Below are 11,159 nucleotides of genomic sequence, written 5' to 3' on the forward strand. Positions count from 1 at the left end.
AAGCAACTCGATGACACATAACAACAACAACAACAACAAACAACTGGCAACTCAGCAAACAAAAGGAAGCCTAATTAGTAGTGAGGGAAATGCAAACTGAAACTGATGTAGCCTAATACACCTATTAAAATGTTTAAAATAACAAAGATTTACCTTACCAAGGGTTGGTGAGGATGGGCAGCAGCTGGAACTTTCTTATGCTGCTGTTGGGAATACGAAATGCCACTCATTTTGGAAACCAGTTTGACTTTCTTGAGAAAGTAAATATGTTAACTATCTTGTTGGTTTTGTTGTTAAGTGCCATCCAGTCAATGACTCAGTGACCCTATGAATAGTGAATCTGAACTCTGTCCTATCCTGTCCCATTCTCCTCATCTCTTACACACTCAAGCCCCCCATTACAGTCACTGTGTCAAATTATCTCTTTGAGGGTCTTCCTCTCCTTCACTGACCCTCCACCTTTCCAAGCATTATGTCCTTTTTCCAAGTGCTAGTAGCCACTCCTAATAATATGCCCGAAACATGTCAGACAAAGTGCCATTACCCTTGTCTCCAAGGAGCACCCAGCCTGCTCTTTTTCCGAGACATACTTGTTTGGATTTTTTGGCAGGGATAGTCAGAATTCTACTTCAGCACCATAACTCAAAGACAATGATTCTTCTGTTGTCCTCCATATTCACTGTCCAACTTTTATAGGCATAGCAAGTGACTGGAAAGATCATGACTTGAATCAGACACACCTTGATCTTCAAATTGACATCTATGCTCTGCAGCATGTTGAAGAGGTCTCTAACAGCAGACTTTGCCAAGGCTATCTTTTAATTTCTTCGCTCCTGGTGCCAAAGCTGTTGACTGTGGATCCACACAAAATGAAGTCATTTACAACTTCTATTTCTTGTTCATCTACCATGATGGTGCCTATTTGCCTAGTGGTGAGGATTGTGCTAAAATGAAGCCCATATTGAAGGCTGTAATCTTTGATCCTCTGCAGCAAGTCTTTCAAGTCCTACTCACTTTCAGAAAGCAAGGTTGTGTCACCTGCATAATGCAAGTTGTTGACGAATCTTCCTCCAATCCTAAAGCACATTCTTCTTCATATAGTCCAGCTTTTCAAATTATTTGTTCTGTGTACTAACTGAGGAGGTATGGAGAAAGGATTCGGTCCTAATATACACCTTTCCTGATGAGAAGGCATGCAGTATTCCCTTGCTTTGTTCATACCACTGCTTCCTGATCTAGTAAGTGTGGGTTTCACATGAGCACAATTAAGTGTTCTGGGATTCCCATTCTACCACCTAAATGTCTATAACAGATATCTATCACAGAGGAACTAATGGAGAAGCAAATTGTAAAAGAGCTATATGGAAATATTTTTTAGCTAAATGACATGTGACTGTAACTTAACATTTTGGGGAATTTCCTTATAGACACTCGGGCTTGATGTCCTACTAAGTTACATTATTTTTATTGAATAATGATCCTGAATAGTTTCTATTTCTGCAAGAAGCTGAGTTCTCCTTTAAACCACTAGGGAAAGGAACTAACATTTTAAAACATCTACTACCATGTGACAAGCATAAAAGTTCAGACACTTCATATATCATTCCTTTTCCCATGCATGCATTGTAATAGTCTAGCAAAGCAGTTGTTCAAGTCTTACAGATTGTAAAAACTAAGGGACAGACTGGTTAAGTGTAACTTGTCTGAGGTTAACAAGCAGGAGCGGGAGATGGAAAAAAGGAGGAAGAGGAGGAAAGAGAGAGAAAAATAGTTGAGTACAGCCTTTAGGTGATATCCCTCTATACTGTTTATAGACTAAACCCCAAATGTGCTAGTGCATTTAAGAACTGGTGCAATGTTCAAGTTACCCATCCACCTTCATTTCCAATCCTATACGTTAGGCACATTTGTTTTCCACAAAAGGTCTCGAAAGTTGATAGATCCACTTCTGCTATTTCTTCATCTCTTCCAAATAAATCCCATGCATCTTTCAACACGCTCCATTTAAATGTTAAGGCTTCCCCCACAAAGCTTTCTCTGGTTCTTAACTTTCCTGTAAAACATCTCTGTGGAATACTTACTTCATTCTCTTTTATTACAATTGCTGTTTATATGTAGACAACCTGAGTTATATGTCTTCCAAGATAAGACTTATCCTATAACCCACAGTTGACCTAGAACAATGCACTTAACACACTAAAAAGTATTGAAAAGCAAAGAGAAAAAGAAAGGCTTACTTTACTAATCAACAATCTATTATGAGCAAGCACCTTATAAATCCTAAAGTCTTTAAAGGAGTAATTCTATCAGACTTATGGTTTGATGAAGACTGGTAAACCCTGAGACTAAGGCACTTAGTTGCCCTTTGAGCCTGAAATGGCCTCATCCTTGTGTTTCAACCCACAGGCAATCAACTCAACTCTGTGTTACAAATCAGCAAACCTCCATCAGATTTCCGAGGCTGTAATACTGCAATGAAAGGAGACTGTCCATCTTTCTTCCAAGAAACCTGAGGTGGATACAAATCTCTAGAAATCCAAACTTTTGGGTTAGCAGTGCAACTTGCTACAAACTGCAAGTGTCCCCTGAAAAAGGAATAGAATATGAACAATAAACCATAGAAGATGAACAATAACACGAAGGAAGTATGCAGCCTTTAAAATGTTCAATGACACACAATTACAAGGACAATTTGCCCAAGAAAGAAACTCAGGAAGAAAGAAGGGAAAGGACGAAAAGATGAATGAACACAAGAATAATAGAAAAATAGTATAAGGAATAAGAATATAGTAAGGGGATTGTAGTCTATATCATAAAACAAAATATGTATGCAGAGTGGAATGGAATACCAATTTACTCTGTAAATCTGTTATCACAAGTTTAATGCTCAAAATGTCTTTCCTAGCCAATGATTAACTGTTTATTTTTTAAAATATTTACTGTATTGTTGTTGATTGCCATTAAGTTGAGCACAACTCATAGCGACCCTATGAACAAAAGGCCTGAAGCCTTTCTAGAACTATCGGCATTTATCAAAGTTCATAGTGTTTCCAGCGGCATGTTGTTTAGGAAGTGGATGCCACTCCTGCTTCCAAATTTACTGTATTAAGGAGAGAGAATGAATACAAGTCCCACCCTAAAGAGACTTATATAAACTCATGGGATTTCACTCTTTGTAGGATGCCCACTGCCCAGCTACACTGCAACTGATAGTCTACAACACTTGCCAGTCCCCTACCTGCACACCTTCAGTCACATGAATAGTTTCCCTAAGAGACCTGAGTCTCTTGAAGACCTTCCAGCAAACCACCAAACCCAGGAAACATAGAGGAGTGAGGAAACTAAATGAAGGAGGGGCTGTAGATGCTGGAAATCATGAAGCTATAAAGAAAATCAGGTATCTGGGACACTGCTGATTCTGCAATTTTGTAACTGGTCTGCTACTAATCTTAGAACAAATTATGAATATAGTAAACATTCATTGAAATACTATAAAAAGTTTTAAAAAATCATTGTATCTTGAAATGTGTAATTAATTCTACTCATGGGAATTTGTCATGAAGAATTCAATAAAACAAATCGTCACTGTTGTCGTCGTCATTGTAGTAGAAAACACCTGTGACTCATAGTGACCCTATGTATAACAGCTCTGAACCTTGCCCTATCCTGAGCTAATCTCATTGTCTCTGACTTCTGAAGTCACTGAGTCGATCCATCTCATCCAGTGTCTGCCTTTTCGGCACTCTCCCTCTATCCTTCCAAGCATGATGTTCTTCTCCAAGGACTGGTCACTCCCAGCCACATGCCCAGTTTGTGAGATAGAGCTTCAAAATCCTTGCCTCCAGGGAGCAGCTTGGTTTCACCCTCTCTAGGACTACCTGTTTGTTCTCCTGGCAGTCCACAGTATGTTCAACACTTTTTTTCAGAACCACAAACCAAAGACATCAGTAATTCTTTTATCATCCTTAGTGATTTTCCAGCTCTCTGATGCACAGCAAGTACTTGCAAAGATCATTGCCTGGATCAGGCATTTCTCAGTCTCTAGACTGACATCTTTGCTCTTCAATCATCTTGAGAGGTCCCTGACAGCAGATTTTCCCAATGCAATTAGTCTTTTGATTTCCCACTGCTGGTACCACAAGTGTTGACTGTGGAACCAAGCAAGCTGAAGTTGTTAACAATCTCAATCTCTTCTCTATCTATTGTGAAGCTGCCAATTAGCCTAACGGTGAGAATATTTGTTTTCTTGATGTTGCGCTTCAATCCATATAAGACTACAGTCTTTGGCCTTCTGCAGTAAATGTCTTCGGTCCTCCTCAGTTTCAGCAAGCAAGTCTGTGTCATCTGCATTAACACGGGTTGATGAGTCTTCCTCCAATCCTGATAATCTGTTCTGTATATATATTGAAAAGATAGGGAAATAGGATGTATCCTAGATGCACACTTTTCCTGATCCTGAACCATGCAGTGTTTCCCTGCTCTGTTCTGACTACTCATGATTTCATCAGTGAACATAAATTCCATAGAATATAACTTAGAGAAAGTAAAGTTGTAAAAAGTATTAAAAATGCTTGAAAGACTATTAAATAAAGTTAGAATCTGTAATAAAGTAGATAGTGTAACTATATGCTGTGATATATGTGTTTTTCTTTCACTCATTCAACAAACATTGTTCCATGGACCTTATATTCTAATGCAGGCAATAAAACAATACAAATTAATAAAATGTGTTACACTTAGATGACAATAAATGGCTTTTAAAAAAACCAAACAATCCACAGTGCTCGAGTCAGTTCTGACTCAAAGCCACCCTCCATCAAGTTTCTGAGTCCATAAATCTTTACCACAGGAGACTATTCATTTCTCTTGCAGTGTGGTTGGTGGACTCAATCTACCAACATTTCTGTTAGCAGCACAATACATAAAACACTATACCACGAGGCCCCTGAATAAATAGTCGGAGCCAAGGTGGATCAGCAGTGTGGGAATGCAATTTGAATAAAGACGGCCAAGGAAACGTCTACTAGGAATGCAGATTTGAGTGAAAGTCAGAAAGAAGTTAGATACAAATAGGAAACACAGTAAGAAATAAAATAAAAAGTTTAGTTCATGCCTCTAGTCAGTTCAAAGTCAAATTTACAGTAATCCTCACAGGACTGAATTATGTTTTCAAGTCGAAACGTGGGAGGAGTTCCTTCTGCTGTGGCTGGTAAGTCTGGTAAGTCTGAACCACTGACTTTTTGGGGAGATTATCAGTTGAGTGCTTAACCATTCCTATCCTTAAAAAGTTATACTTAATGTGAATGAAGGATAGTGTGAAACACAATGTATCCAAACTTTGTAAGCAAACCAATATAAAATAATTTTTTTAAAATAAGTTATCTTAGAGGTGGGAAAAGTGCTTACGTCTAAACAATTAGACAAAGTGGGTTATTTTCCTTTATATTTATGATGTTTTTTTAATTATGATTTTTCTGTTTTCAAAACCATTTAAAAATACTCCAAAATCCAGTGAAATAAGCAGATTAAATTTAGGAATATGCAAAAAGTATCCCAGCTAATCCTTTGTAGTACATTTCGCTAAGTGTATACATACACTTGTTTCAATTTCAACATACAGTCTCTTAAAATATTTAATATTTTGTCCCTAATAACACCGAATATAAATCATGAAGAATACACCAGGTTTATTTGTATCTCCAGGAGTGGCATCTGCTTCCTAAACAGCATGCGTCTGGAAACTCTGTGAACTTTGATAAATGGCAATGATTGTGGAAGGGCTTCAGACCTTTTGTTCATGGGGTCTCTATGAGTCATGCTAGCCTTGATGGCAATCAACAACAACAACAACAATTTTCTAGAATTTACTTCACTTGAAATTCACTCTTTATGTGCAAATTCAAACCTTTTCTTGAATCCCAATTCCCCTAGAAAGCTTCCAAAGAGTTAGCTACTTGGATTGTTCCATTTTCATAACCCTTGTCTTAGAATAAAAGGGGGAAATAGAAGGTTTCTTGCTAATAAAGGCAGAGTATTTAGCAAAAAATAAAGTTAGGGCAAGTCCAGGGTGAGCAGTAAGTTGCTAGGAGAGGGTAAAAATGGTATAAATAAAGCTTGAAAACACAAAGAAGAGAGTGAGATCACAACTTAACCTCAAGAAAAAAAAAATATCCTCACCACTGGCTCAAAATGTAACATCATGAGAGGCAGAGAAAGGACTGAAGTTGTCATCTTGCTTGGATCAACAATCAACCAGTTAATCTCCTGACTGGTACCAGCAGTCAGGATATCAAGAGACACACTGCATTGGGCAAGTCTGCTCTCAGGGACCTCTCTAAAATATGAAAGAGCAAAGATCTCAGTTTGAGACTAAGGTGCACCTGATTCAAGTCATGGTCTTTTCAATTTTCTGCTATGTATCTGAGAGTTAGTTAGACAATGAATAAGGCGGAGAGAAGAATTGATGCCTCTGAGTTGTAATGTTGGAGAATAATACTAAATATCCCATGGACTTCCAAAAGAACAATGTAAAAAGAACAAGCGCAGCATGAGGACAGCCATATCTGCATTCTACCATCTTCACAAAGGGGAAATGTCCCTGTCAACAGCATCAACAACACAAAATCAATTCCCATGAGGTCAAATATGTCCCCACGTTCCTGAACCTCTTTCTACTCATCTCAACACAAATCTCTCACTGCTTTCCTGGGTCCAAAATCCAACATGATAGTTCATACACTACATTGAGCCATACTGGGTAAGTCAAGAGGTTATAATCCAGGTTAACAGCAGAATATTGTCACTTAGTGACAGCTGCTGAAATGTTCTTGTAGGAACCTCAGCTTTGAGCCTCTTGGGTTTACACCAGTGTCACAAAGTTCTGTGTTCTGCCAATTACAGCTCTCACACCACCCACCAACACTACCCCACTGCACCATTCCTCCAGTTATTCAACAAACTTGGGCAAAGGCTCTTGTCTCTGGTTCCACTGGGAGTAGCAGTCCCAAGGGTCTGCTTCATCTTATGTTGGATCTCTGGTCCTCTGTTTCAGGTGCTACGGCTGTTGCTCTGGTCCTGAAGGACTAGTTGCATTCTCTTGCTTGCTCTTTTCTAGTGATGAGGTTCTTCTTCCTGCTGCTGGATCCACTCAATTTAATGGTTAGACTAGCCAATCCTATTGTGAATAGGCTAACATCCCTCTAATAGCATATTCCTGGCCATCCACAAGGCAGTCAAATTCAATGGCTAGGAAAGCCATTTTGAACCATAAACTCTTTAGACCACAGATATGACTTGAGAAAAGTGCAGCCAGCCAGAGTTCCTTTGAAGCCAGCATGGCGAAGCTTCATCTCTTATACATTGAGCATGGTGCTAGAAGAGGCTATTCCTTGGAAAGGGGACATTATACTTGAAAAGACAGAGGGTTAACAAAAGGCAGAAGATTCCCAGCAAGATGGATTGACACAATGACTACAGCAATGGCTTCAAATGTGTCAGAGATGATGAAGATGGCACAGGATAGGCTGGAGTTCTGTTCTGGCTTGGTGTTCAGTGGATTGCTATGATTCGTATTAAACTTGATGGTACCTAAAAAAAACCAACCATACATACATACATAGTCCTGGTAGTGTAACAGGTTAAGTGCTGGGCTGCTAATCAAACTCACCACCATCTTGAAATGACGCTCTGGTGGGCTAGGGGACAAGGAGTTAAGCCAGTCAGTTCAAAGACAGGTAGTCCTAATCTACCAGCTGCTCCAAGAGAAAAATGGGCCATCTTCTCCCACAATACTCACACACTGTGTCACATCATTGATTACATTTTTGTCAATCATATTTTTCCTGTAAGCCCTCAGGAAATTTTTAAATCGTAAAACAAAAACGATCTGTGACGCCTCAATTGCATTCTTTTCCAAAAGTTCTTTTTCTTTTGGTGGTTGAAATATGTTTGTACAGATTAATAACATATCGCGCGCCAACGACAACAACTCTTTTAAAATGCAGTGCCACTTAGAGAAGGCAGTACATTTCCCCCAAGGTTCCAAAAAGCAGTTGACACAGAAGTCACTTTGACAGCTCTTTGAAGAGCGATAGTCATTGTGTAACCTTAACTTGTAAGGCATATTCAAAGCCAGAAACATAAGTACACGATATCTGTAATGGAGCATGTGTCAGTTAAGATGCTGGACACCAGCGCCAAGCTCTGACAAGGTAAAGTTCTCTAAAAACTGTCCCAAATAAGAAGCTTGGGATCTACCATTGCTTCTTTTTTCAAAAAGGGCGGTGAAATTAATAATCAGGTAAATTCAGCCAGCAAATCTGCCGTAAGAGGAAAGGAAACTCCCAGTGCAGGAGGCTGGGAAACAGATTTGAGCCACTGGCCGGACAGCTGGGGGCTCAGAGGCCGGACCCAGGCGTTTCTTCAGCTGCAGCCGGAGGCAGCGAGGCCCGGGGCGCCCGGCGAGGCCGCCTCCCCGGCGGGTCGGCCCCGCATTCCTGCCCGGGTCTATACTTAACCTCCGGCCTGCGCCCCGCGGCCGCCGCGCCACGCCGTGCACCGTATTAGGCAATGCCCAGCGAGCGGCCCGCCCGCCCCCCCGCCCGCCCATTCACCCCGCCGCCGCCCGCACCCCTCCCCCACGGCCGCAGCCTGTGCCCCCCCGGCCTCACTGCCCGGCCCCATGCGCGCCCCTGTGCGCCCTGCCTCGTGCGCCCCTCCTGAGCCCGGCGCTCCCCGCCGCCGAGCCCCCTCTCCCAGTCTGCAATATGGGAGACAGCGGAGCTGGAAGGGCCTGAGTGTGGTGTGGGACTTTAGGGGTGCACGTACCCCGCAGTCATGGCGATGTTGTAAAGGATGAGCCAAGTAGTAGCCAAGAAACCGAGACGCCTCCTCTTGCCGGTGACCTCCCTCTCCTCACTGGCCTCTGAGGCGCCGCCGTTGGTGCCGTCCTCCTCGCTGGACGCCATGGTGGCCGCGCACCCGGGGGAGGTGGAAGAGAGGGGAAGGGGAGTGGGAGGGGGCCCGGCCGAGCGCGCAGCTGAAGCGCCGCTGCCGGCTGCCGCCTCCTCCGTCAGGCGCCCCATGTGCCGCGCGCAGGGGGCTCGGTGCCGCCAGCCGGTCGCTCCGAGGGGGAGGAGCGGGCGCCCCCGGCCGCCGATAGCCCCGCCCCCGCCCCTCGGGAGCGCGCGCGGGCGGGAGCTGGTCCCGCGGGCCTGGGCGGGGGGCACGGACAGCTAACCCCTGTGGTGATTTACCACTGGCGGTGTGAATTGCGCTCTGCAGACAAGGTACCAGCCTGGCTAATTGTACGAACCACTTCTAGAAAGGTGTCCCGCACGTCCTGCGCCCTGACATGAAAGCCTTTCTCGCGCCTTTAATAGCGACAGACAAAACGCACCTACACTTGGCGTTGCCCTGTCCCGCTTACCCTTTCATAAAAGTATTTCTGGCTTTAGTAGATAGCTAGTGACATCTTCCCATTGAAGACTCATTCTTAAAAGCTTCTGAAAAAGAAGTGTGCCCAGTTCATTTTTACTAGCCAGTCGGGCAGGTGAGTAAAGAAAGATTGTGGATTCTACTGCAGCTAACGATCTTGGAGAAAGGGCAACTGGGGTGCCTTTTGGAAGCTAGAATGGTGAAATATCATCTCATATACATCTAGGCATGTTGTAAGGGGCACTAGTCCTTTTTTTCGGGGGGGATTATGCTGGGGAAAGTAGAAGGTCAGCAAAAGAGAGGAAAACTCAATGAGACAGATTAACTCAGTGACTGTGACAATGAGTTTTATTTTAGCTTGTTGGAAATTGTGAGGATGATGCAGTATCTTGCAAGTTATGGAGCTGTAGTTCATAGAGTCATAGTTGACTTAAGGGCACCCAGCAACAACAATTACAGCCAGTGTTGTGTGATTCAAATTGATTCCAACTCAAAGACACCCTATAGGAAAAGTAATTTGTAGGTTCCAACCAGCTGACATTGCTGGTTAGTAAGTAGCCTACCAACCACAGCTCGGCCAAGACTTATCCTAGTGTTCTAAGAACATGAATTTGAAATGCAACTTGGTGTGTTGGATGTTATAGGAAAGCTGGAGCAAAAAAAAAGGCAAGATAGCAAAGATGAGATTGAATTTGAGTTTCCAACCATCCAAATACTGGACTGACAAGAAAGCATTCCACTGGTAAGAAAACACAATATCAAAACCACTGCCACTTGTCGCTGTTAGTGCTGTAAACCCAAACCAAAAGAAATATGAAGTTATTGTGTTAGCACAACTCAACAGAGACTGTGCCACCAGAGTTCTCACATCAGCCTCTGTTATTGTTATGTGAGCTGGAGTCTGACCTGACCTAACCCATAACTGACCCTCCAGGAGCTTTCAGAGGCTGTAAGTCTCACAGGAGGAGATTGTCCATCTTTCTCTAGTAGAGCAATCAGTGTATTTGAAATGCATGCACTGGAGTGGGCAGAGCAACTCCTTACCCACTAGGCCCCCAGAGCTCTACATCAGGAGTCTATTCCAATGCAAAACAACCCCACAGGATTAAGAGCTGCCCCATAAGGTTTCCAAGGCTGTAATCTTTATGTTAAGAAGCCATGCTGATGTAATGCTTAAGTGCTGAGCTAATACTGACTAAAAACTCAGCAGCTGGCATCCATCAGCAACTGGTGACGAAATTTAGAATTGGCTCTATGCAGCGAGTTTGGTTTGTTTGGTTTTTTTTTTTTGGTTTTTTTTTGTTTGTTTGGTTTTTTTTTTAATCTTTATGACAACAGACTCCCGCATCTTTCTCCAATGGAGGGGCTGATAAATTTGAACTGCTGATTTTCAGTTGGTATCTGAGAACTTAACCCTTTAACCACAAGGGCTCCGACTATGTACTTACTTAACTAACTCAGTAGAAGACATTTTGCGTTTACAAAACTGTCAAGTCGCTTGCAACTCATAGCAACCCTATGTACAACAGCTCTAAACTCTGCTCTGTCATGCCAATCTCATTGTCTCTGACACATTCATCCCGATTGCCCCAGTCACTCAATCAATCTACCTCACAGAGGGCCTTCCACTTCTGCGCCTGCCCTCCACTCTCCCAAGCATGATATCCCTCTCCAAGGACCTGTCCCTCCTTACAACATGACCAAAGTATGTCAGACGAAGTTTC

The 11,159-nt window shown here is 42.6% G+C and overlaps 1 protein-coding gene across 1 annotated transcript in view; it reads right to left on the reverse strand.

Annotated features, from left to right (window-relative positions):
• PTPLA (protein tyrosine phosphatase-like (proline instead of catalytic arginine), member A) overlaps positions 1-9,109 on the reverse strand; it is a 42,816-nt gene extending 33,707 nt beyond the window's left edge. The window contains exon 1 of the mRNA XM_006894299.1: positions 8,827-9,109. Within this exon, the coding sequence (XP_006894361.1) occupies positions 8,827-9,083 (257 nt within the window). The 5' untranslated portion in view covers positions 9,084-9,109. The remainder of the gene's footprint in view (positions 1-8,826) is intronic.
• Positions 9,110-11,159: the final 2,050 nt, after the last annotated feature.

This window comes from Elephantulus edwardii, unplaced genomic scaffold (genome assembly GCF_000299155.1).
Source record: "Elephantulus edwardii isolate Elephantulus edwardi_28Jun2011 unplaced genomic scaffold, EleEdw1.0 scaffold00139, whole genome shotgun sequence".
Lineage (NCBI taxonomy): Eukaryota > Metazoa > Chordata > Mammalia > Macroscelidea > Macroscelididae > Elephantulus > Elephantulus edwardii.